Below are 26787 nucleotides of genomic sequence, written 5' to 3' on the forward strand. Positions count from 1 at the left end.
CCTCTGCGGAACTGGCAAATTGGAAAGATGAGGTCTGAAGCCCCCATTGTGAGTTCTGCAAGGCACAGCCCATGTCAGTCTTGCTCTCTGCTCTGTCCCCAGTGACTTCAGCTGCATGCTTGGCACACTACAGGGGCCCACTGACCGTTGTTGCCTGAATGGAGAAAGAAACATTTATCCAGACCTGCCCCCCTGTGTACCATCCAGAGGGGACATAGGTCCACCCTTTGTTGGGGACAAGTTGGGTTCTTTGTTCCTAAAGACATCCCCAGTCTGAGTACCTGGGTCTCTTTTCCCTTAGCCAGAAAGTGTGGGGGCCCCCAGGGCTGTGCCAGGGAGTAACCCCCTCTGGCCCAGAAGCATCTCAGGAAGGCAGGTGGTTTGTACATGACTCACACCTGTTGGCAGATGTGTTGGGGCCCTCCTCTTTCTCCATCCTTCTTCTGGCTCTCCTCCTCTTCCTCCTCCCCGGCGGCCCCCCCACCCCCCAGTTTTCAAACTGTGACAAATGCAGATGAAGTCTGGCAGGGACCAGAAATGAATTGGTGCCCCCGCTCCTCCCCGCCGCCCCCCACCCCGGGGGGTCTTGTCTCTGGCTCCCCTGGAGTGAGAGTGTCCTGCCCTAAGCCCCACGCAGCTGTGCCTCCTCCCCCACGTCTGGCAAGCCTCCACACCACGGGTCTCTCATGAGGGTGCCATTCACGGCCCCCCAGCATCATAGCAGCAGGCCTGGGGCTGGGGAGAACCCCACGCACGGGGCTTCCTCCCTGGGGGCTGTAGCTGCCGCGGGGGGCGCACATCACTCTTGTCCTCCAAGATGTGGGAGATGAAGCGAATGGGGGTGATCGGACCAAACTCAGGAGGTGGCGCCGGGGCAGCCTTCCTCTTTCCGCCTTGGTAGGTGTCGGCCATGTAGTTCCCCAGAGACGGGCAGGGGCCCCTGGGAGCCACAGGGGTCTCCCTCATGCACTCAGAGCACCAGGATTTTCTTGCTGATTCTTGCCCATGTGGGGCCAGACATTTTCCAGACCTGCTGCTCAGCCCTACCTATCTGAGGCTTTGGGCTTTGAGTCCAAGCGGAACTCTGTGCACATCTTCAGTGCCTAGAAAAATACTTGGCCCTGGGGCTGCCTTCTGGGGGCAGAGAGAGAATGCCTGGGAGAAACCAACTGTTGGGACTTTGTCCAGAGACACTGTAGTCTAGCATTGACTTGGGACCAGATGGTAGGTCTGTCTGCGATTATACCCGGTCTTTGGGATTATCTGTGTGATATCCACCTCTCCACGAGAGCACAGCTCCCTGGAAGCTAGGACCCCAGTGCCAGCACAGAGCCTGGCACAGAGCAGGTAGGGGGAAGTGTCTGTTGAATGAATGAGTGAATAGAAAAGCACCTGTGCGGTGAGCCAGCAGGTGTCCTGGACTTTACCTGCGGGGCTAGGCCCGGCTCTGGGGCTGCCGCTGGCAGAGCCAGCCGAGGGCCCACTCCTTGATTTCCCCTTGATGTGCTCCACTGGCCTCTTGTTCTGCCCCTTCCTGAACGGAAAATGTGAGGCCTGGCCTCCAGAAGGGATGCGAGGGGGTGGGGAGCGGACATTACTCACCTCCCCGGCAGACAGGAAGCCAGCGCCAGGGGAGAGCAGAGGGTCCCGCTTCCCTCTTCCTGCACTGTCGTCTTCCTGCAGGGCCTTGGGGGTGGGGTTGGCTGGGCCGGATCCCTGGGCTGTCCTGGGGCCTTCCTTTCACAGCCTCTGGTTTGTGCCTCTGAGATGAGACCACTCCTCCAGGCCTTTGGGACCACCCCCCACTTTCCCCCTTCCCTCCCTCCAGTGCCGGGTGCCAGCCCTTCCTGCCTCTCCTCCTGTGCCGATTACCAGGCCATGAGGGGCCTTTGGTTCTCTTGGGGCTCTTAATCGGTTTTGTCATGCGAAGGCTGATAAGCCCTGTTCTGCCTTTGGGACAGAGAGGGATAGGGGCAAAGACCCAGGATCCAGGTGGGCTTGAAGCTGCCTGAGGGCAGGTGTGCCTCTGGAGAAATGTATTTTCTGTTTCCCCTGGTTTCACAAGTGTTAGATTTAGTGTAGAAAATTTAGGAAAAAAAGGAGCAAAAAAAAAAAAAATCAAAATGACCAATATCTGGGGCATCTTTTTCTCAGTCTTTTCTGTGGACATAATAAAAGTCTTGTTTTCTTTAAAAAAAAAAAAAGGCAGGGAGATCGTGTCGTGTTGCAACCCCCTTTTTCCTCCTAATGTCATTTGCCTCTCCTGTCGGTGATGTGGCGCTTTTTAAAGATGCCCAGTCATCCCAGTGGCTGGAATCCCCATCCCCAAGCCAGCCGAGTGCTTGGAGCTCTGACCGAGCCTTTCCTACAGGGAAGGACATGTCCTCTCCTAAGGGGAAGTGACTTGCCCAGACTGCAAGCGACCACAAGGGTCTCTCTGACCCTGCAGCTGGCGTTAGGGTCATTTGTGGGAAGGACATGCAAGTCCCTCTTTTTCATTACCACAATCGGAGCCACAGGGGGCCTCCCTGGGGCCGAGGCCCTGCACCTGCCCAAGTGTCCTCTTCTGGGCTCTCTCCCCAGTCCCGACCGTGGAGTAGGTGCTCCACAGATGGCCTTCCAGTGGCCAGGGGCAGAGCCGGGGGGCCAGCGGAGTCCCCTGGGCAGGCTGTGTTTGCTGTGATGTTGAAGGCAGGCAGAGTGGGCCCAAGGCATGCCCGGGAAGCTCAGGGAGCCGGTCCGGTGCGGGATGGGCAGGGAAGAAGACGCTGAATGTCTGGGCTGGGGATTGCCTGCATTCTGCATCTCTAGAAGCTCCCTTTGACTCCTAGCTCCAAACAGGAGAGCTGGAGCAGAGAGGGCCGCAGCCAGGAGGATGGAGTGAGGTGGGGTCACCTCTGTGGGCCAGGTCCCGGCTGGACACGGCTCCCTGCAGGCAGGCCTGGGGTATGTGAGCTGGTTCTGGCCTGCCCTGCCCGGGCCCCGCAAGATGGTCTTCAGCGAGTTGTTCACTCCGATTCCCGGCTCCGCTGACTGTAGCCTGGTGACTGTGACCATCGAGCCTGGGGTCCTTGGGAGTTCTTTGTGAGAAGCCCAAGGCTTCCTGCCGGCTGGCTCTTGTGGCCTTGGGTAGGGCCCTCCGCTGGCCAGAAAGGCAGCCTGGGCGGCAGGGGCCGTCCCTCTTTTCCTCACCAGCCTGTGCCTCTCCCCAAGCACCTCCCCTGTCCCCGCAGGGCCATGTGCCGGGGAAGTGGGCCGGCATGGCCACGCTGCCCTGGCCCCAGACTCAGTCCTGCCTCAGCTTGCTCCTTACTCCTTGCTCTGGGGCCCAGGGCGGATCGCTCCCCCTGCCACACGGCCGGTTCCGCACACGCCTGTGACCCGGAGGCGCGATGCGTGGTCTTGGGGCGTTTCCTCGTCAGTGGCCAGCCCGGTGCCGAGAGTGGTACTGGGCAACCGGGGCCCGCTCCCTGCTCTCAGCTGGCATGCGCAGGCTGGGGGGTCTCCTCCGCACTGCTCCCTGTTCCCCGACCCTTCCTGAGCTCCACTCAGTCCAGTCCTGTGTCTTTCTCTGTTCAGGTCCCTCTAGATCCCCTCTGCCCTGGGACCCCTGGGTGGTCCTTACATCACACCAGTATCCCCAGAGAACAGAAGAACAGCTCCTGTTCTCCCCCTCCCCCCGGCCGGGCCCCAGTCTTGCTTCTTGGGTGAGGGCTGGAACGGGAGGGCAGGTACTCACCACGGGTCCTGGCCTTTTGTGAGTTCCTTTCCCACACCCCACCCATGTGCGCCAGGACCCCATTTCTGGATCCGGCCGCCTGCAGCCCAGGCCTCCACACAGGCAGGCCGCTGAGCAGGCCACTGTGAGATCATTCTGCTGTCCAGGGAAAAGGCTTCTGGGCAGCCGCTTGCCGCCTGTGTCCCACCTGCTGTGTGGGCCGCCGAGGATGCCACAGGCGTGTTCTTGGCGGGTGGCAGGGGGGATGCTGTTCATGCGAGGGGGCTGGGGGTGCAGAGGAGCCGGGACCAGGCCACACAGGTTCGGTCACCGGCACTACCCCGAGCCCTGGATTCTTAGTGTTCTTTGTAGGTGGCACCTGCCCTCCCACAGGCCCATGGCTGGGGTTAGAGCTCCAGGGCCAGCAACTGACTCCCCGTGGACCCCACGTTCAAGGTTGGGTACCCACCCTGCTCACCGTCCTGTCCAGGGGGAGGATTATGGCCCCTTAACCTTGGCCTCCCAGGGATGGCTTCTAAGGGACCTTCCCAGCAGTGAGCTTTTATACTGAGCTTTTTCTCTTCCATACTGTTGATCTTCACCCTGCCCCTCCCCCCGCCTCCGACCCTACCTGTCTAAGGTGAGGCTGGAAGGTGGGTCTGGGCCTTGGTCTCTGGCTACAGGTCATACCCCCTCCCTCCAGAGCAAGAGCTATTTGTTCCTATTCAAGGCTCCAGACAACTTCACCGAATGTTCCCTGTGCCCTGCCCTCCCCCAAGGCACAGAACTGGGCCCCAAGTCCTTCCGGTTATTGGCCATGGGCCACCCTGGCAGTCCCGGGTCACAGGAAAGTATCCATCATCAGCTGCGCTGCAGGCTGCACAGACAATGCTAGGCTGTCCTGGCCTCTGGCCACTGAGGGATAGGAGAGGCTGGGAGATAGCACCGAGAGATCCCTTTATTCCCTGGCTTAGGCCGGGCCTTGTGCAGGCTGCTAGGGTCTTGGGCCCCCAGATGCCGGGGGAGGACATTAGAGTAAGACAGGCTCCAGAGCCTGAGGTGAGGCTCACCTGCTAAGAAGGGAAGAGTGAGACCCCCCCACGTCCCCCCACCACACATCCACCTGGAAGATGTGCCTGGGTCTGCTGGGCGAGGAAGTGGGAATCCTCCCGCTGCTCCCGCCCCGCAGTCTAGGAGTCATTAGCCCCCAGCTTCCTGTTGACCCTCTGCGGACACAACCCCCACTGTGCTGGAGAGAAGGCCCAGGGCTGTTGGCAGGGGGGACATGCAGGAGAGACACTGCCACCCCTGGCCTGTCCAAGGACAACCTTCCCAGGAACCAGGAAGTGACCGGAGCCACGCTGGCGTCATCATTCTGACCTAAGGACTGGGATGCACCAGCCCTGGGGCTGGCTTCCGGGAGGGCTGGAGTAGGACCTGCCGGGGCCCACAGACAGCACACGGGCACACATGGGCTCTGGGGCCCAGGCCCTGCCCCGTGAATCATTCACACGGTCGCCTGGAGTGGCTCTGTTTGCTCTCAGAACACATGATTTGTTTTGGGGGGGAGGGGAGAGTGCAGGGAGCATCTTGGCTAGAGCTTTGTTCATTGAATTAACATTGATTTCTCGCTGCCTGAGCTTGACTTAGAGGGTGGGGCCAGGGAGATGTAGGGCCTGGGAAGACACAGACCCAGCCTGTCCAGAGTGGGAGCATTTCTTCCCGGGGCGGGTGGGGGGGGGAGTTTGGACCAGTGTGTGTTGGGGGAGAAGCAGTCGGAAACAGGGCAGTGGTAGAGGTGGGGCCAGCCCATAGCATAGATGGGCAAATGGAGGCCGAGAGAAGAAAGAGGGTGGGTGCTTTGGGGAATGAGGGGCCCATCCAGGCTCTGCCACTCACTTTGTGTGACAGCAGTGACTTCCCTCAGGGAACCTCTGGTTCCCCCAGAGTCAGGGACAATGAGTGTGCCCAGCCTCTGACACCCACTCAGTATCCATCCTGCTGCCCGGGGGGTGCTGGCCACCGGCTCCCGGCACCCAGACTCCTCTTTGGGTTGGATCCCAGGGTTCCTGCTCTGAGAGAAAGGGTTTCAGTTTTAGGGGAGAATCCGGAAAGCCTAGGTCTGCACTGTGGTGCTGTGGTCGCGGACAGCCGGTGCAGAGGCTCTGGGACGGGGTGTGCTGCGTGTCGGGGGCGCGCTGGGTGTCAGAGACTTCCTAGGAAGAAGAAGGTCAAATAGCTCCGTTTGAGCACAGTATCGTTCACTTGTTGAAATAAGATTTTGAATATATTGGGTTAAATAAAATAGATTATTAAAATTCTTCCTGTTTCTTTTCACTTTTTAACTGTGGCCACTAGGAAGTAGGAGATCCGTGTGTAACTTGTGGTCTCTGCTCGCGGCTCTGAGCGCCCGGGGGTCTGGGTGTCCGTGCTGCTCAGGGGGCCACCAGCCTTTGGTAGGGCAGGAAGCTGGGGGCTGTGGCGTAGAGGTGCTGGCGTCCCTGGGCCGGTGGCCCCAGGAGCCTGGTGGGGAGCAGGGGCCAGCCCTCCACAGGAAGCATGAGGGCGGAGGGCCCCGCAGGGTGGGCAGCCGGGGCCTGAACACCAGACGATGAGCTGGGCACCCAGTGTGGCCCCATCATGTGGGAAGAGTGGGATCCCGGGGGTACTGCTGCCTCCAGCTCCTCCGTGTCCCCCGTTTGACCCTGAGGCCCTCCCCCTTCCTTCCGGGAGGAAGAGCAGGGTAGCCTGCCAGGAGCCTGGTGCTCCTGGGAACTATGCATCATGTAAACAGGGCCTGAGCCGCTGGCCTTTGTCAGAGCAGGCGAGCCCCGGCCCCAGTGCGGTACGGTGCGGTGCACTGCCCGACTGCAGCCCAGAGCCTCCCGCAGCCCAGAAGCAGGAAGGGCTGCTCTTCTGAAGCTTGTCTCCCAGGCCTGGTATCTCCACTTCCCGGCCCACAGCAGGGGCCCTAGGGCCCCCGGCTCCAGCACTCTGCCCTCCCTCCTCCGTCCCCAAGTCTAGCCTGTCGGGCTCTCATGTGTGAATTACTGATGCCCCCTCCCCAGCCAGGCAGGGCTGCCCCGCCAAGGGCAGCCCCCAGTACAGGAGGTGCGGCACCTCTGGCCCCAGGAGGAGCCTGCCCTGGGCTGTGTGCCCGGCCCCCGGCACGGTGTGTCTTCCCACCTTGGCCCAGGCCACGGTGGGAGCTGGTATGGGTCACCCACAGGGAGAGGGCGCCACTGGCCGGGGGGCCCCAGAGCCCGGTGTGGCGATTGGCGGCTCGCACAGAGCCGGGCTTGTGCGGGCTGCGGGGCACTGGCGCCCACATAAGGGCATTGTTTGCCGAGGTAAAAGGGGTTTTTGTCTCCTTCTGGAGACGGGACAGAAGGAGGAACAATTTCCCCCATTCATCACTAATTCCCCCATTTGAATAGCAGCACATTGCCCCACGGTAAATAGACGGGCACCGCAGTCCTTCCCTGCCCTGGGCACTCTGGGCACAGGTGGTGGGCTCTGTGTCCTGCCCAGATCGGGGCGTTGCCCTCTGCCAGAGCTGGGGAGGCCTGGCTGGGGGAAAATGTTCAGAAGGGATGCATTCCCCAGCTGCTTCCCCGTGGCCGCCCAGCATACCCTTTTCTCCGTCACTTAAGACAGTCCCAGGTGGGGGGCAGTCTTGTCCCCGCCGGTATTGTTCTAGGCTCCAACAGCCTGGCCTCGGGCGGGTTGCCCGTCCCCAAGGGGCCTCCTGGCACGGCAGCCCCAATGAGGCCGGGGCAGAGATGAGAGGGTCCCTTCCAGCTGGGCGTGGGGTGGGTTCAACTGGCACACGGCCCTGCCCAGAGAGTCTCATGGCCGGAGGCCTGTGCCCAGGGAGGCCCAACTCCTGCACCCTGCAGGTCGGGCCCCACTACCCATGGGGCCAGCTGGGTGCTTTCACAGGGTCATAAAGTGTCAGAGCCCAAGAGGGCGTCAGCGGCAACTCCCTGGACTGCAGATAAGAGGAGCCAAGGAGACGGGCTGTGCCCAAGGTCGGGAGACAGTGAGGCCCCGCACCTGCTTCCTCCACCCCCCTGCTGCTCTCACTGGGCTTTGAGTACCGTCTATAGCTCCTTTAAGTCCCACTTTTTTGGAAGGGGTGGGGAGGAGGGAAGGATTCAGAGTGGACGGGAGCCTCAGCCTGGGGTGCTGACTCTGCTCGCTCTTCCTTCTTTCCCTGAACAGTGCCACGCGCTGCCACCAGACCTTCCTGGGGGTGTCAGTCACCTCGGGACGGAGCCAGGGGAGCAGACCCGGGGCCTGTGGTGGGCCTGGCTCCTGGCTCGGGCACCAGTCCCTCCACTCCTCCCAGAGGGAAGATTATGGACCACTCAGAGACCAAACCAGACACAAGTGATGCAAACCTGCTTCCACTAAGGAAACCGTTGGCTCCTATAACCAGAAAGACTAGGTGTCCCTTGGCTTGGGGCACAGATGGACGTGGGGGTGGGGCTGGTGGGATTTGTCCGAGCCAGCTATCAGCTCTGCCCCGCGGACTGGGCAGCCCTGGGGGGGTGCAGAGGAGCACTTCTCTCCAGACATTTCAGCCAGAGCCCAGGACTGACTTCTGTGTGTCCCACTTGGTCAGATGCCTGCTGATCACTGGGATAAGCTGGACTGACTGGCCAGGTGTGGGGCATGTGGTCACCCTGGAAGATGCAAGGTGCCCTCACTGGAGGAAAGGGTATGGTTTCTGGAGAGGCAGGAATCACCTGCTCCACCCCCCACCCCCAATACAGCCCTACTCGGTCTGGGTCTGCAAGGGGAGAGGGGGCGGGGCACAGGCCACAGACACAGTATGTGAGAAGGTGATTAAAATGGCTCTGGAAAAAAGTAGGTAAAGGGGTCAGCATGTCAGAGTGGGGGTGGGGAGGTCTAACTGAGAAGGTGACCTTGAAGCAAATCCCTGGAGTGGAGGGGATGCACCAGAAAGAGCGCGGGGGACAGTGTCCTCGAGGGAAGAGCAGGTGGAAAGATGTACAGCTGGAGTCTGGAGTCGGGTGACAGCAAGGGGGCTGCCTCTGGAGGGAGTCTGGTGCCTGATTAGGGTTTGAACTCAGTCCCTGCAGCTGCCACTGCCTTGGGGGCTGAAGGACAGATCCACTCCCCCCACCTCACCCTCCCCAGCAGCACCTTTGCCCCCACGGGGTCTTCTCCACTTCCGCTTCCGTGTCCGGCCCTCCTCAGGGTGAGTTCTGGAGAAGGGCCCTGCCTCGGGGCTGGGGGCAAAGGAGCAGGGATCAAAGGCCGGAAAGCTCACAACTCTCCTTTTGGAGCCATCTCTTCCAGAACCCCTGGAGTCTGAGCCCCCAGGACAGCGACCACCCCTCTCTTCATTGTTGTGTCCCCGTGTCCTGCATGGGCTGGGAGGCCGGGCATCTTCCAGGCGCTGCCCGCTCCCTCCTCCCCCTCACTGTGCCCACCCCAGATCTCACTCCTTCCCGCAGGGCTGGACTCTGAGGGACTCTGGGGGGCCCAGGGAGGCCCGTGTGTGTGTGTGTGTGTGTGTGTGTGTGTGTGTGTGTGTGTGTAGATGCGTGATGAAGTGAGAGAGTGTGGGGTGTAGAGAACTAGCTTTTATTTTTTTTCCTAGCACCTACTCTTTATACCAGGTATTTATACCTTATAAATCCTATTTTACTGGCATGACACCCCTTTGGAAAGGAAACTGAGGCTCAGGGATATAAAGTGGCATCTGCAAGTTCACATAGCCCCTGTCCGCCCCACTCCCCATCCCGTCTGCATTCTGCCTAAAATCCGCGGCCTCTCTGGTTGGCAGAAAGTGGACCCAAGTTTTTTGCAGCGCCGTGAGCAGCCGGTGCCTGGGCAGGCAGTGTAGACACGCGGTGGGCATGCTAGGCTGAGGTGGCCTGAGCAGAGTGACTGGGGGCACATGCGCTGTGACTCTTCTGTCCCTCCGGTGAGCCCTGCGTGTGGCTGGCTTTCCCCGGCCCAGCTGTGGTGTGGAGGCAGGAGAGCGGTGGCCTGCTCAAGGTCTTGGGTGGTTTTTTTGTTTGGGGGGATTTTTGTGGTAAATAAGTATAATGTAAAAATTGCCATTTTTTTTTTACGTATATAATTCAGCAGCATTAAGTACCTTGACGGTGTTGTGCGAGCAGCCCCATTATTTCCAAAATGCGGTTTTCATCACCCCAAACTCGACATCCATGAGGCAGCAGCTCCCCGTTCCCACTCCTCCCTGCCCCGGGGAGCCCTCAGATGTTCCCTGTCTCTGGGAAGGTGCCTATTCTAGACACTGCGTGGAAGCAGACCGTCTGTGTCCCTCCTGTTGTACCTCTTTCGCTTGGCGTGATGTTTTCCAAGTTTCTCCATGGTGTAGCACATGTCAGCACTTCATTCCTTTTTATGTCTAAGTGATATTTCAGTGCACGCATAAGACCCCATCTTGTTTTGTCCATTTACTTGGTGAGGTTTTTCAGAATGTAAACAATGTAAGTCAGTCATTAATCGTTTACAATCTGGATATTTACAGAATGGTGCAGATTTCCGGTTTCTTCTAAACACTGGGAATGCATGATCTGGTTTCCTGGTAGCTCACGGTCCCACCTGCCCGGCCACTTCCCTGCCTAGCCGAGGGCAGCATCTGAGCAGAGGGAAGCAGGGTGCTCCGAGCAGAGCTCATACCTGGGGCTGGCCGGCTGAGCAACACAGGTGCACAGTCCCGGGGCGAGGGGCTCCGCAGCTCCAAGATTGCTGACCACCCTGGGCTCCTGAGCTGCAAGAGGCTGGGGAGTAGGCATCCCTCCTCTGTCCCCCACCCCCTCCCAGAGAGGTTTAGGGCAAGGAAGTTACCTCTTCCCAGGAGGTAAGGTGGTCAGGGTGGCAGGCGGTTGGGAGGCCACTTCTGAGCCTGTACAGGGGTGGGGCACTATGAGAGGCTGTGGGCCCAATGCCCATGCTGAGCGCTGGGACATTGGCTCACTGTGTGCCAGACCCGGTGCCCTCCTAGTAACCCCTTCTCTTGGAGGAGGACGAAGCCCTCCAAGGTCAAATAGCTGGCCTATTGGAGATGGTGCCGGGCGTGAAGTCTCAGCTCCAGGGTGGGCTAAGAATGGGCTCCTGCTAGAGCAAACAGGAGCTCATGTGATCAGCCAGTCTGGGTGTCCGTCCTGGCCTTCCAACTCCTCAGCTCCAGAAGGCTTCTCCAGCACCAGATCCTGTCCTGGTGGGAGGTGGGCAGCTGTCAGGACTCAGCCCAGGCCAGGCTAAGGAGGCCTGAAGTATCCCCAGGAGGGAGGGACACCAGCTTCCTCAGGGCTGTGACTGCTTCCTTCCTAGGGACAGTGGAGGAAGCCTGCTCTGAGGAGGCAGCATTGAGCTAGGCCTAGAAAGCAGACTCAAATGTTCTGAGCTGGAAGCAATATATGCAGGCAGACAGCAGAGCCCAAGCAGAGGCCTGGAGACTCGAGGCCCTGCGGTGACCAGCAGAGGGGGACAGGGCTTCAGAAGTCCTGGGACTAAGAACTCAGCGGGCCGGGAGTCTGTCCTATGTTGTTGTGTATTACTCTGGGCTGTGGAGAACAGGAAGGTTTTGGGGTGATGAAAAAGGTGGGGTGGAGACCTGAGTGGGGCTGAGGGGAGGGAGGGCAGCCGCTGACTCCCCTGTGGTTCAGTAACGTTCCTTGGTCCCTCCAGGAGGGCTGGCACCTGGGTTGTCATCATGACTCTGTTTCCCAGCCTGGGACTGGGACTGGACCAGCCTGCAGTAGGTGCTCAGTAAATGCTGCTGAGTAATTTGTTCATTCCACAGCCATCTAGCTCGGTCGCTGGAGATGCTGCGGGAGGAGAACCTGGCACTTCTGTGATGGAGGAGAAGGGGGAGGCGGATGGGTGGTGAGGGCCCAGAGGTTGCAGGCCGGGCGTAGGGTGGGGACGGACTCTGGGGTGAAGCGGGGCCAGCAGGGAAGCTATGGGGCGGTGAGCCTGAAGCTGACCTGCAGGAGGATGCGGGGAGCAGTGGCTGCCCAGAGGAAGAAGAGGAGAAGGAGGAGGAGGGGCAGCCTGGCCCAGGGGACCTGCGGCAGCTGAGGGGGAGGGGTGCCACTTCACCGCGGCCTTTCCCATCCCCCTCTGCCCGGGGCTCGGCGGCTTGATGGGCAGCTCGGCCCCGCCCCCGGGCGGCCGGGAGCCCAGCGATTGGTTGGGGCGCTAGAGCCGCTCGGTCGCCATGGGGACACTCTGGCGGTGCGCGTGCCCAATGCCCAACCCCGGGGACTAAATCTTCATAATCTGCTGCCTGGGAGAGTGGGGGTGGGGTCTTGAGCGACCCTGGCCTGGGGGAAGGGGTGGCCTGGGAGGCGGTCAGGTCTCGCCGTGGCAGCCCCTCCCCCAGCCACCCTGGGTGCTGGTGCCGAGTAGCCCGGGCACCTGGGCGCCACCGGGAACCACGCGGTACTCACCTGACAGTGACCCCGGGAGCTCGAGGAGCTTTGGCCTCTGCCTCTGCCGTCTCAGCTGATCAAGCAGGAGGCTGGGCCTGGACTCGGGAGAGGGGCCTGGAATTTTATCGGAAAATGTCTAGCCCCTTCGTTCAAGTTTGTTTCTCCGGATTCCCCAGGCAGTGCTGTGCTCTCCACAGCAGGGGGCGCCCGCAGCAGAGCTTTGTTGGGCTGTCACCTCTGGAAGGCAGTGGTGGCCCACTGAGGTCCAGGGAATGCAGACCCCAGACACTGCAGCCCTGGCTGGGGCTGTCCAAGGCCACATGGCCTGGCACCAGAGGCGGCTGTGGGGGACAGGCTGTGTGTGGGTAGGCTGGCAGGACTACTGGGCCTGCTTGCAGCATGGAGTGGGTAACTGAGGGGTGGGGCGCACAGTGGGGCATTAACCCTTTCTCCTTAGCAAGCCTGCTTGGGGGAGAGGGTGTGAAGGGGCGAGGCAGTGGTGAGTTAAAGGAAGCGGTGGTGCTGGTCCGGCCCCAAGCGACCTCTGGGGAGTCCAAGGGCCTCTGGCAAGCAGCAGGCTGGTCGGACTTGAGGCTGCAGCCACTCATGGCTAGGCCCTGGAAGCTGGGCCTCCCTGGAGCCTGGGTGTAGTGGCGTGGGGGTGGAGTGTGGGAGACCAGCATGGCCTGCACCCCCCATGGCTGCTCCTGCCCTGACGGCCTGGGCAGGGGGACCCTGCATCAGGTGGGGGCAGAGCTAGCTGCTCGGAGCCCCTAAAGGGGACCGCTGTGCTCACCTCCTACCCAGAGATGCTGGTGTAGACAAGATGGGGCCAGTATTCCCTGTGGCTGCTGTGGCCATGACACCCCTGGGGGCTTTAGGGGACAGTAGGTGCTGCGCTGGAGCCTTACACCCAGGCCTCTCGTTCCAGATGACTCCTCCTCTGAGAGTGGCAGTGGCAATGGTTCCTCCACCCTGAACCCATCCACCTCGAGCAGCACGCAGGGCGACCCTGCCTTCCCAGAGATGAATGGCAACGGCGCTGTGGCCCCCATGGACTTCACCGCCACCTCCGAAGATCAACCCATCAACCTGTGCGACAAGCTCCCTCCAGGCACGGCGCTCGGCACACCCTCCTACCCCTCCGATGGCTGCGGCACCGATGGACTGCGGAGCCGTGTCAAGTATGGGGTGAAGACCACCCCTGAGGTGTGTGGGGCTGTGGGCCCCCCCAGAACCATGAGCCTCCTCCTTCCCGTGCAGGGCAGAGTGGTGGAGGCTGACATGAAATCATCTGTGTCCAGAGCTGTGATGCCGAGGCTGCTATGCCCTGTGTTCTGTGGAGGCTCTGGAATGAGATCACACAGGGTGTGACCTTCTTTAAGCATGTGTCACCAGCTGTGAAGAAGCCTTAGTGGAGGTGGTGGGTGATGTGTGGCCTGTCCCCTCTATCCCAGAACAAAGTCGGCTGCAAATTCGGCAGCATGGGGCTGTACTGAGCACGGAGGCCCTGCCTTTCGTGGCTACTTTGCATGTTTTTCCCCGTTTTGCAGATGGTGCAGAGAAAGAACAAGGCCTCTGAAGCCCCAGGGATGTGACTGTTTGAAATTAGGTAGATCAGGCTGATGGGTACACATGGGGGAAGGGCGGCCAATGCCGGTGCTCCCCCCACCAAACACTCCCCCCTGCCTTCAGGCCCTCCCCCACACTTCTGCAAGCTGCCTCTGGGCCACTAAGGTTTCCTGCAGTGGTACGCTGAAGCACTGGGCACAGGTACTCTCTCAGCAGTTTTCTCCTGCCAGGGCTGCAGGGCCAGAGGTGACTTTGGGAGCCCTGCACCCCTGTACCCAGCCATGTACCCCTACACAGTTTCCTCCCCTTCCCTGGGCCGCCTGCTGCTGCAGAGAGCATGAGGTGGGGGCCAGGCCTTGCCTCTGATGGCCTGTTTCACGGGAGAATTCTTTACAGATGAGTGCGTGTTCAGTTGTCACTGTGTGTCTGAGCTCAGGCCACGGAGCAGGCGCAGACCAGGCCGCTCCCTGCACTGAGCAGAGGGCTGCAGAGGGGGAGTCCGCTGCCATGACCTCAGGCCACATGTGGGCCACGGAAATAAGAAGGGGCATTGGTGCCACCCGCAGCTTGTGTCTTGTGGTTCTGTCTCCTCTGGCCCCAGCAGAGGCTTGGCTAGGGAATGGCTTGGGAATGTGACTTGCCCAAGGCCCGGGAGGTCTTCTGACCTTCCACGGCAAGTCTGGCATGATCCAGCAGGAGGCTGGAGGACCTGGGTGTCTCTGTGTACAGATCAAGAGCTGAGCACCAGGCCTGGGGCCCTGGGAGGGCTGACCCCTTGTGGACAGTCACAGGAAGCCCGATGGTGGCAGCTACTGTGGGTCTGGGCGCCTGTCCATGTCCATCTTCATTTGTTTGCTCTACAGCAAGAGCGGTGTTCCCCAGAAGAGGCTTATTCTGGGAGGAGTTCCCGTGGTGGGAAAAGACAGCAGGGTTTCTCTGCTGGTGGGCCAAGCCTGGTTCCCACTCCCCCTTCCTCCACACACCCTCTGTGTGGGGCCTCACAGGGCTCCCTGGGGGGCGGCAACAGACAGGAGAACCCCAGCCTGGGAGCTTCGGGAATGTACTCTGCCTAATGGACCTGTCGCCTTGGCTGGTTCCTTCTCCCAGCCCATCTGCTCCTCCTCCCTGACAGCATGCTTGCCGCCTGCGTGACAGCTCAGTTGCCAGCTCAGGGTTGCCGCCCCTTGGGATCAGGGAGGAAAACCCTAAAGCCAGAACCATTCTTGGCAGAACCAGAAGAGGCTGGCTGGTGGTGGGACCCCTTCCTGTGTCTGCCTGTTCCCTGCATGATGTGGTGGGTCCTGGTGTGGGCACAGCTGCCCAGGACAGCGCTGACACCCCTGCTTGGCGCCTCCGGGGCCCCGGGCCTCTGCTGGCACTGCTGTGGGCAGGCAGTCCTGCCTCTGGCCACGCAGGGAGGGGAGGCGACACAGGCCCTCGAAACTGTGGCTTGTGCGGCAGCCAGGTGTGCTCACCATCCCAGTCCCTTAAGCTCACCATGGTGGTCAGACAGAAAGCGGGCCCAGTCTGACCCTCTGGCCCTTGCCTCTCTCAGTCGCCCCCTTACAGCTCTGGGAGCTATGATTCTATTAAGACTGAGGTCAGTGGCTGCCCTGAGGACCTGACAGTGGGCCGGGCCCCCACAGCAGATGACGACGATGACGACCATGATGACCACGAGGACAATGACAAGATGAATGACTCTGAGGGCATGGACCCTGAGCGCCTCAAGGCCTTCAATGTGAGCACCGGTGAGGGATGGGCAGGGTGGGGACCACAGCCACGGCCAGCCCTTCCCACAGCCCATGTCTCCCACAGATGTTCGTGCGGCTCTTTGTGGATGAGAACTTGGACCGCATGGTGCCCATCTCCAAGCAGCCCAAGGAGAAGATCCAGGCCATCATCGAGTCCTGTAGCCGGCAGTTTCCCGAGTTCCAGGAGCGGGCCCGCAAGCGCATCCGCACGTACCTCAAGTCCTGCCGGCGCATGAAGAAGAACGGCATGGAAATGGTGAGCCCCTCCTCCCTTCCTGCGGGCCTCCAGCCAAGCCCCAGGGCCCCTGGGTGGCCCCTGGGCCAGACAACTGCCCTCCATCCAGCGATCCCGGACACACACAGGGAGCTGGGGCCCAGAACAGCTACTCCGCTACAGAGATTACGGGCCCAGAGCCCACAGCCCAGCCCTGTGTCAGCACTCGTTAGGGCAGGGGTCTAGGTCAGCCCTGACTCAGGATCTTTCCCTGTTCTGCCTGCAGACTAGACCCACACCTCCCCACCTGACCTCGGCCATGGCAGAAAACATCCTGGCAGCTGCCTGTGAGAGCGAGACGAGAAAAGCAGCCAAAAGGATGCGCCTGGAGATCTACCAGTCCTCCCAGGTACCTGCTCTCCAGCAGGGTGAGGGCGCGGCCGGCAGTCATGCTGCAGACCCCCAGCCAGGCCAGCCAAGTGCGGGGGAGTGGGGAGGGACGGCGGGCGATCCTCAGAGCCAGACGGACAGACAGAACGGTGGTGGGGTGAATGCGCCCGGCACACAGGCCCTGCAGTCCTCGGAAGTGTGGCCTCCAGGTGTTTTTAGCTGGGTGGGAACAGATCAACTCTGGCCCCCAGACACATGAGCAGAGTTCTACAGGGCATGGCGCAGGGTCCCAGCGACAAGGGTCAGGACCTGCCACCCCTCTGATTCGTTCACGCTTTCTGCCCCCTCTGCAGGACGAGCCCATCGCCCTGGACAAGCAGCACTCCCGGGACTCCGCAGCCATCACCCACTCCACCTACTCACTGCCAGCCTCCTCCTACTCCCAGGATCCCGTGTACGTCAACGGCGGCCTCAACTACAGTTACCGCGGGTACGGGGCCTTGGGCAGCAACCTGCAGCCCCCTGCCTCCCTCCAAACAGGAAATCACAGTAACGGTGAGTGTTGGGGACCCAGGCTGTCTGGGTACACAGCACAGCCTCAGGGAAGGGGGCCAGGCAGGCAGGGAAGCGGAGGCCAGATGGGAAGGTGAGGAAAACTTCAAGCGGTTAAAACACAAAGCCTGCCCGTCCTTTCTTGTTTCCGAGGCAGCTAGCTCCAGTGCTGGAGTGGATGCCCTGCCGGGCCTCTCCCTGCCTCAGCTCCTCGAGGGCCACCATGAGCCCCGAGTTGCAGCCAAAGCCCTGCTCTACCTGAGCTGCATCCTCTCCACACCCTTGCTTTACCCACGATGACCAAGGCTTAGTGAGGTGGTCACTGGGAATTGGTGGCAGAGCCAGCGTCTAGCCCAGGTACAGCCCAGTTCCGCTGTGGCCTGGCGGGGGGCGGGGGCGGGGGGGGGGAAGAGGGCGCACCCGAGTGGCTCTGGGCAGGTCACTGCCTTCTCCAGGCCTGAGCTCATGCCCCTGCACTGTGGAGCCCCCTCTAGGTCCCCTGGGGCCTCAGTGAACCATCCGTTCTCCCTACTCCACCCCCTGAAGCTGGTGATACCCTGGATGCTCCCCATGGTACTTCCCAGGTGCCACTGATGCAGATGGGACACGGACCTCCCTGTGGTATCAGGTGCTGCCCTGAGTGGGAACTGGAGTGGGCCCCTCTGGAGTTTGGGGTGGGTGGGGATGAACTCAGGGCCTCTTGGGCTGAGCTGGATTCTGTTGCGTGTGTGATGGGAGCCGCTGATAGGTTTTAAGCAAAGGAGGCTGTGAACTGCACTCTGCCTGCCCCCGTGATGAGATTGGAATCGGAAGGACAGGAAGCAGAAGTTATATGCATGGAGAGTCATTCAAAGACGAAGGGGGGTGAGGAGGAGAGCTGAGGGTGACCCCAGGTTGCCTGAGTAGGTTGGAAGAAGGTGCTGCTCACAGGCCAGGAAACATTGGTTTGAGGTCTTAGCTGAACGTGCCTGAGAGTTCCTCTTAAGCCCTTGTCACTGGCTGCAGGAGACCCCTCACTATTCCTGGGCATCAAGGGAGAGGCTGGCCCCCTACCCATGGCAGAAAGCCCAAAGCCCCCTCTGCTCACCTTGCCCCCTACCACCAGGAAGTGTGTGCAGGTCCCTGGAAGACTCCTGCCTGGGTTTAACTTCTCATCCCTTCCTAATGCCTCTTAACCTAAAATAAGAGGCTGCCTGGCCTTAATCCCCGAAGCTGAAGCCAGAGCGACCAGCCGCAGCAAGAGCAGGGACAGCTGTCCCAGAAGGGCTGCTTTTCTTCCAGGAACAAGAGCCATCTGACAGCCCTGCCGAAAGGGGACCCTGTTATGAGTATCCGAAGACAGGCCCCAGAGCAGGGAGGATAGGGCCCCTGGACCGACATGGCGAGCCTGAGGCTTCACACTTCCCAGGCCACAAGCGATGGGGACCACAGCCCCCCGCCCCGCCCGGTGCCCCACAGCACGGCCTGTCTCAGGGCTGCAGCCGCCAGGGAAGGTTGTGGGCCTGCTGCCCTCTGGGCCCTATTCACACCTGCCAGAGAGGCTCCAACAGCGCCCGGCTCTCCCTTTTTAGGGAGGCAGCTGGCTCTGCTCTGTGCTTCCCGGGGCTTCTGCTGCCTTCTGTAAGCACCCTGCTTCCTTAGATGTGGGCAGGGAAGTCACTGAGGCAGGCATCTGCTCATTCACCTGGGGCAGCCCCTGTCCTGGGAGCACTGGCTCACAGACCAGCAGCTGGAGGAAGACCGCCGGTGGCTGTCCCAGTCCTGCGGCCATCAGCCCCATCAGCCATCCTTCAGTCACACTGGCGCTTTTACAGGGCCGCCCTGCTAGTGGCCCAGAGCACCTTACTGTGCTCATCGGTGGCGGTCAGTGGGAGATCCATCTGAGCTTCCACAGAATCTGTTTGGCCTGCCTTTCCTGGGGGTGCTGGGCGACTTGCGCCCCCTCCCACTCCTCCAGCAACCACCCCTGAATGTCAGCACCCAAGCCTGCAGGAGGATGGCTCCAGAGCAGATGAGCTGCGGGAGATAGGGAGTCTCCTGCCCAGGCCCGAGCTACCATCCAAGAGAGACAGAAGGACAGCTTTGAGCACAGGGCGGAAGAGGACAAGGCTTGGGGATCAGGGAGAGAGGAACCCCAGTATTGGTTCACACCATCTACGGCAGGTGGCTTCAGCCCTCCTCTGGTGTCTGGAGGAGCCACCCCGGGGCCAGCCCTGCAGCATCCAAGAGTTGGCAGAGGCACCCCTGCTCCCAGCCTGTCCCTGTGGCCCTTTGGCCACCCAAAGAGGAATTTACCGCCTGCTTGACTGCTGTTTCCAGCCAAATCACAGCCCTGTTCCTTCCACTTGCATTTCATTTTAACAGACTTAGCTGCTCCCTTGACTCTCAATTCCAAGGACATCCCTTACTTAGCAAGCCGTTTCCAAGGCTTCCTCCTTGATGTCCATGTGCTCTGGCCAGAGAGGAAACAGCCGCGGTGATGGATGGGCCCATCGCAGACTCCAGACTTCCCCACGAGGGGCTGCATCAGCTCTTTTCAGCGACAGTTTTTTCCACGGTCTCTCCCAGCGTGAGGCTTCCAGCCTAGCGGCCTCCAGTGACCAGAGCTCATCCATCTCTCTCTGTAGTGGCATAGAGGGCCCCTGTAGTGCCCCTGTAGATGCAAGAGTGAGTAGTGGCACTGGCCGCCTGAACCCAAGGGGTCGTGGGGAGACGGCTAGGGAGCATGGGCAGCCGTGGGCAGACGGTCTCCCCGAGGATGCTCCAGCTCCCACACCCCCCGACATGCTCTTCTTTGGCTGTGTCCTGGCTCAACACCTCAAAAGAATGTGTTTCAAATTCTAGGAGCCTCCGTGACTCCTGGGCGCCCATTCAGAAAGCCCTAAAACCTGTCTGGAAGCCCGTTCCCTGTGGGCCTGGCAGCTCCCAGCCGTGCTGAGTTTCACAGGCCTGGCTCAGTCCCCAGCAGCCTCCTCGAGTTCCAAGACTCGGGGATGTCGAACAGGTGCCTGCAGCGTGCCAGAGCAGGCCTTGAGTTCAGGGTCCCAATCCAAAGCCTGCCATGCAGCTATGGAGCAGCCTGGGAGGGGCAAAGGGAGACAACCTGGTGGTCCCCTGCCACACACACTCCTAGGATGTTTCAGAAGACTTTGGGCTCCTTTGCTGCTGCCATCATTCAGAGGCCAGAGGGGACTTCTCCAGATAGCACCCCTGGGTCCTGTCCTGACCACCCCCGCCCTCACACACCTGCCCCACCGCATCAGCCTTCCCCTCACTCGGCCATGGAAGACCCCCTCAGAGGAGGGTGGGGGAGATTTCAGGGTGCCATGGTTCATCAGAAACAGGCTTAGCATCCACGGCCCCTTCCCCCAACCTGGCACTCCCAGTCACTCCCCCTCAGAATGTAGTCACTCTCCGGCTGGCCTAGCCCTAACCTCTCCCCAGCCAAGCAAGGCACCTGGCATTTCTTCTCCCCTCCCTTTTCTGAGCACACACACTGTTATTTCTTTTCCCAGTCTTCTGTGGTTCCACTCTGGCCTCTAGAGCTTTCCACTCACTCATGCCTCTTGGGGTGAGGTGCCTGCTTACCTGCAGGTGTCCTGAATACCCTCTCCCTGGAAAGCCACCCTGTCAGGGGACCAACAGCACACAGCCATCTGCACGGCACAGGCCACCACCAAGGGCCCTTCTCACGGGGTCGGGCCCACACTTCCCTCAGCTGCCGCCAGCTCCCACGGGAAGCTCTGCTTTACCCCAGGGAGGGGAGTCTGGGGAGCACCGTCCACCTGCGGTCCTCAGAAAGCTCCACAGTTGTAAGCAGAGGTGTGAGTGGGGCCAGGGAGCTAGAGTCAGAGCCCCTGGCCACGGGCCACCCTGCTCATGTGACCCAGGGCAAACCTCCCACCACCAGGCCTCCCCAACTTCCACCTATCGACCATAAGGTCTCCTTCCCCGCCGGACTGCCCTGAGGGTTCGCAGAGAACCCCACGTCTCATCTGCTGGTACCAGGCCCCATTCTAGGCACTAGGGTTCAGCTGTTGAGGCCAGAGCGCCTGAGCCACAGCAGGCCCCCAAGACGACACACAGAGGGACATCCCCTCCCGGATGCCATGTGAGTGTTCAGCTCCCCTCCTCACCTACGCTCTCCTCTCCACAGGGCCCACCGACCTCAGCATGAAAGGCGGGGCCACCACGGCCTCCAGCACACCCACGCCCACGCCCTCCAGCAACAGCACCAGCAGGACCATGCCCGCTGCCCAGCTCAGCCCCACAGAGATAAGCGCCGTGCGGCAGCTCATCGCCGGCTACCGAGAGTCTGCCGCCTTCCTGCTGCGCTCCGCGGACGAACTGGAAAACCTCATTTTACAGCAGAACTGACCCCGCGGCACGTGGAGTGCACTACCCTGGGGAAGGAGGCTGTCCCGGCCCGGCTTCTTGCCTCACCACTTGGTACATTTTGTTTTTTTGAAAGAGGTGGGATCCAAAAGAGCTGTTTCTAGCCACACACCAAGCACCTGCGACTTTGGGCACAAGGACACTTTTTTTTGGAATCTCACCACACGGGTGCTCTGACCTGCTTGGAAGAGGCCAATGGGGCAGCTTTGGAAGGGCTGGGGCTCCCCTGACAAGGCGCTGGGGACGCAGCTCTATTTAGAATCATCTTCGTGGACCCTGATGTTAGAATCCCACCCCCAGATAATTACCTTTCAAGTCTTAGGTGAGCAGAATTGCATATTTATTGAGAAAAACAAAGTGGACCCTTTCTTCCTCTCCCCTTAGTAATTTATTTTTCTGAAAATGGATTCTTTTGTGTTTGTACAGATTGCCAGTCTATGTCTGTCTGATCAGAAGGATGTATCCCTGTGCCCTAACATTCCGTATCACTACACTGGCATGGGCTGGGGGCCAGCAGGGCGGGGTGCGGGGAGGCAGGCGCCGAGCGGGCTGTCCTCCCGCGTGCCCAGCACCGCCAAGCCGGAGGACCTCACCCACACCCAATGCGAAGCAAAGACAAAAATGGCTCCCGTACCCCCATTCCACAGATGCCCCAGTCACATGGTCTCCTGTATTCTACCTCACACTCCAGCGTGGGCTTTTTCCAGGATGTGCCCTGAGCCCGTTCTGAATGGCTATCTATCTCCCGACTCCCCCACACAAGGTGTCTGCCTGGGAGGTAAGTCCAGAGGGGTGGCCAGGACCTGGAGCCCAGAGAGGGCTGCGACCCTCAGAAGCAGCAACTTGCAGCCCCTTGGCCCCAACCCTCCTGGCTGCTCGGCGGGACAGAGTGCTGGGGGAGAGCAGCTGCTCCGCAGGGCCCTTGCTCTCACCTGCCCCCAGGGAGCCAGGTCTGAACACTTCTCCACACAGACCCAGGGCCCTCAGACACCTGCCAGAAAGGGCCTGTTTCTTCAGGGTGGGCCCCCAGCTGTCATGCAGCCACCGAATAGGAAAAGCAGCTGTAAGCTCCTGGTCGGACTGCAACTCCTGTCCTCTGCCCCCGGAGCTGGAGTAAAGGGAACATCGATAGAAGTAGAGAAGCCACTTGGGTTCTCCGAGGACTGCCCTTCTGCAGGGGCCAGTCCTGGAAGAAACCCACAATCCCTGGAGTGTGAAAAAGGGCAGAAAGAAAAGGCTGGCCTGGTTTCCTTCCTCCCCAGTAGGCACTTCCTCTTGCTCAGTGCAATACCTACCAGTGCTGCTAAAACCAGGGACTCACCCGGACCTCAGAAGGCCCCCGGGGCCTCTCCATGCAACACTCCGTAGCCATGACAGCAGCTCTCTGCTGCCCGCCCCTGCCAAGAGCCGGCAGAAGCCCTCTGTTGCCTTTCCTCCCTCAGAGCAAAGAGGCCCCAGGGGAGCCAGGGCTGCGTGGACCCTAGGACGGCCACAGCCACTAGACCCCAGAGCAGGTACCCCTTCCCAAACCAGCTTCCTGCAGCTACCTGCTCCCCAGCACTATGGCAGACCACCCTCAGGAGGGCCAGGGAGGGGCTCCTGCATGGATGCCCCACCCCGCCTCAGACCCATGCCTGAGCTGTGGGCCTTGGAGTCACTGAAAGGTAGGGTGCCCCTCCCCGTGCTTGCTTCCAGCCCCCAGTAGTTGGGGGCGGTCTTTCTCAAGTGGCCTCCAACGCCCCACCCAGCCACACCACCTCTGCCTTCCATCTGACCAATCTCCAGGCCTCTCTGGTCAGGACCAGGACACCTGAGTCTCCCCCCTTAGCACAGCACAAGCTCCAGTGCCCAAGGCCTGTCCCCCACCCCAACCATCCACACATTCAGCCCCACCTGCTCAGTGCTACTCCCGGACGTCTCAATTTATGTAAATATTTGTGTGTGTGAACAATACTACAAAGTAATCAGTAGGTCTTTTGCAAAATGTTACCCCAGGCAATTTGTGAGAATCTTAATGTTAAAAACTGGCAGAGACAATCGCCACCTTAGAATTCTTGATACCAACTGCTTAACTTGTCATTCCCCCTCCCAGAAACAGGCTCCCTAGCCAGGCTAGGATGCAGTGCTTTCCTCACAGACTGGAGTGAGAAGGGCTGGGAGGGGCTGCTGCCACCACCCCACAGGAGGGATTAGATCGCAAGATCATCCTAAATGTTGGTGTGAGAGTCCCGCTTTCCTGAGCAGGCCACCTCAGCCTGCGCAGGCGCACTGGTGTGAGAGGAAGGCCTTGCGGGCCGGGGCTCCCCACGGCCCCTCTGGGACAGTGGATTCTGCCACAGTGCCCTTGCCACCTCTGTGGGCTCCTTCCCCGTGACGGCAGAATCAGGAGCAAGTCACTGTGTGCAAACAGTACTCTGTTAGTTCTTTCAGTCAGGGAACTTGTTCTGTTTTGCTTCAGTTTTCAAAGATGCAGTTTCGACCCCTCCCCCCTGCTCCTGACTTGGAGAGCACCGAAGAGCTGGGTCTGCAGGACCTAGCTCACTGCTGTCCCACCCCCATCCCAGTCCTCACCCTCACCCCAGGGACTGCCTTCTCCCAAAGGGAGCTTCCAAAGCCCTGCCCCACAGCCATTTAAAATTCTCACAGAGGGCCTCAGGGCACAAATTCTCCATTGGGGATCCTAAGCTAAAAGGTAACTCAAGAGTAGAAGACACCAATTCAGTCTTTGCAGGGGGCTAAATCCAGCAGAAGGGTAGAATCAGGAGAAATGGGAATTTGGTCTTCATGGTAGACATCTATAGACCAGTAATGGTGTGACCCATCTGAAATTCATTTTACCGTCACCTCCAGTACAGTCTGTACCCCAGGACCGTGTTGGGCGGGAGGGGGACAGGAGGGGGCTAGCAGGGTTTTCAAGGATTTCAAACAGGTGGAACCCGGCCATCCCTATTCCTAAGGGCCACTTACGACTCCAGGGGTGGTTACAGGATTAACTACCAGTTCATTTTCAAAATGCTGCTTTGAACTCAGAGGGTTGATACTTTTAATTTGTAATTTTTTGTAAAACTTTTTACAAGATAGTAAAGTATTTCACCAGAATACCAGTTTCAATCCGTCCATGGTCTGATTTTTATATAATTTAGTGGTGCTTTAGAAACTTTGTTTTTGTTGTTTCTGAGCTAAACAGCTCAATCCTTTTTCGCCTGTATCTACCTAAGACCAATGTGAACCTTTGTATTTTTGCTCCTAATTTTGGACTCAGTGAAAGTGTACTGTTTACATGTACAGACGCCCCAGTCCCTGTGTGTTCTGCAAGACTCACTCTTGAGGAGGAAGGTGCACCTCACTAAGCTCATCTGCTTAGCAAAGCCACAAAACAAAAACCTCTCTTTTTACCTGTGTTTCCACCTAAAAACAAAAACGAAAACCCTACACCACACAGAACTCAAGATTTGCTGAAAAATACTTTTTCTAAGCTCAGAAAAATCTCCGTGCGGCAGATGGCCCATATGCCTTTGTGGTGTGGTCCGTTAGGAGCAGGGGGCAGCGCCGAGATGTCCCAGCAGCTGCGGGGGGCGGGGGGACCTGTGTGGACTCCAGGAGCATGCAAGCAGGACTTCACGGCAGAGCTGTGGGGTAGTGGAGGTCTCCCAGCAGTTTGGCTGGGGTGTGGGGGTGGGGGTAGGGAGGTGGTTCGAGGTGACTCGTGGGACCTTCAGGGTCAAGCCACCTAGGATTTAGGGATAACCCAAGAGGCTGTCAATCCTCCAGTATAAATTAGACATGTTTGGGGAGAGTGTGAGTTTCTTATTGGAGATGAGGTTTTAGGACTTCCCCGTGCAGATGGTACAAGCATTCCTTCAGGGTTCCCCCCTGGAGGCAGCTTGCTCTGGAAGCCTGACCTCTGAGGAGGGGCAGGGGGCTCCAGACGGTAAGCATATGGCACTTAAGACAAACCGCGGATGGCACCAACTTTTAAAGGTGACTCTTTATTACTTAATCAAAGGCTACACCTCTAAATTATATTTTTACAGATATGCACCTATGCAACTTAACGTGGCTCTTCTAAGCAGGTGATGACTTCCTCCTCGATGCTCTATAAAAATTGTGTTCTATATAGTGAGTTTTTTCCAGTAAATGTGGCTTAATATTTTAATTCTTAGAATGTGTCTTCTCTATGTGATGCAACTAAATTCTGTTTGTTTGTGGAATGACTAGCACAGGCCAAGTCCCTCTCCCTCACTTAACAAAAGACCAATGAGCTGTTAATCGAGCTGTTATCTCCATGGTATTACTTGCTAAATGCACTGATTTCATAAGTATGTGGAATCCTTTTTCTTTTGAATCTGTATATCATATATAAGACTGAATCTACTTAATAAACACTGAATAACAAACCAGATGCTTCATTCCCACCGTGTCCTCTCAACAGCCCCGCCAGCCAGCTCTCTTCCTTGCACACCTGTGGAGGGCGGCACCGACCTGCCCTTCTGCTAGTAAGGAGACCACCTTTCCCAGCCGGCGCGCTAGCCCACCATGGAAGGCCCTCGGTAAACTTTCCTCAAATGAGTAAGCCTGTCATTTCTTTTCACACCTAGCCCATTGGAAAGAGAAGGAAACGAAACTTTACTAACACTCGCCGGGTGGCAGGCGCAGGTGGCCCATTCCCGGGGATGCCCACCAGTACCCCTGCAGACATGCGCCCCCCCCCCTGCTCCTCCGGCCCCACTGAAACCAGGCTCATGCGCACCAGCCCCTCAGTGCTGGCTTGGAAGACTGAGGGCTGTTAACCTGCAACACTTGATGTTCCGTTTGTCCCAAAACTCCTGAGCCCTCCTTAAGGGAAAAGGGCTGTTTACTTGTTGTACACAGACTTTTTTTTATCCTGCATATATCATTTAGGCTACACCTTGAGGATAACTTCCAGGAATATGGCTGGGGGCAAACCTGTCATTGAGTTTGAAAAAACAATTCTGCAAGTTACAAGCATAAAGGTTAGTTTTAAAATTGTGTGTTCAGATACACAGACATACATTACATTGCAGTTTTTACGATGTTTGTTTTTTGTAGTGGCAGAATCTTTCAAACTCTATACAATACCCTAATATATGAAATAGATAAAAAGAGAGGGGCGGTGGCTTGAAGCCACCACAGCCAGGGAACACAGTGTGGGGCCAAGGTTCTTAAGATGAGCAGGAACCGTAAAGCCAAAAACAGCAGCTATGTGCCTCTCTTCACACAATGTAGGGACCAAGGGCAGCAATGCCTCAGTGATTTCATGAAACGACTGTCCTAACCCAAACTATCCCCGCTGAGAATCACCAAGGGACCATGTAAACCCCAGGACCTGAGCCAGCGTATCAGAAGCCCAGCCCCACTGCCCGCAGAGCTCACCGGCGCCAGGAAAGCACTTACCTCCAGATGAAGGACTGGCAGCTCCACCGGACAGGACAGGATGGGATGGGACAGAAGCTCCAGGATGGAAAATGAGGAGGAGACATTCCTCAAGGACGGAGAAGCGTTGCTTGATCCCTGGCTTCTTTACATGGGGCCCCAGGACCACCGCTGTCAGCAGTGGACAGGACATCATCAAACAGGAATGCCCCCACAGGAATGGTGAACTAAAATTTATTCGGTGACAAAAAACAGGCAAACCTCCCTGTACTCAGGGAGGGGAAGGGGAGAACATGCACCTAAGTGCAATTTTAAAGTAATGATGAAAAGAGTATTATTATGCTAAGCGAAATAAAT

At 58.9% G+C, this 26787-nt stretch overlaps 1 protein-coding gene across 4 annotated transcripts in view; it reads left to right on the forward strand.

Annotated features, from left to right (window-relative positions):
• Positions 1-25436, forward strand: part of NOL4L (nucleolar protein 4 like) — a 131195-nt gene extending 105759 nt beyond the window's left edge. For all 4 annotated transcript variants that reach the window (XM_059133570.1, XM_059133572.1, XM_059133573.1 and 1 more), the window contains 6 exons: positions 13091-13368; positions 15287-15472; positions 15550-15741; positions 15986-16108; positions 16443-16644; positions 20798-25436. In XM_059133570.1, coding sequence (XP_058989553.1) covers positions 13091-13368; positions 15287-15472; positions 15550-15741; positions 15986-16108; positions 16443-16644; positions 20798-21018 — 1202 coding nt within the window. In that variant the 3' untranslated portion in view covers positions 21019-25436. The remainder of the gene's footprint in view (positions 1-13090; positions 13369-15286; positions 15473-15549; positions 15742-15985; positions 16109-16442; positions 16645-20797) is intronic.
• Positions 25437-26787: the final 1351 nt, after the last annotated feature.

Source organism: Mustela lutreola, chromosome 9 (assembly GCF_030435805.1).
Source record: "Mustela lutreola isolate mMusLut2 chromosome 9, mMusLut2.pri, whole genome shotgun sequence".
NCBI classification, from domain to species: Eukaryota; Metazoa; Chordata; class Mammalia; order Carnivora; family Mustelidae; genus Mustela; species Mustela lutreola.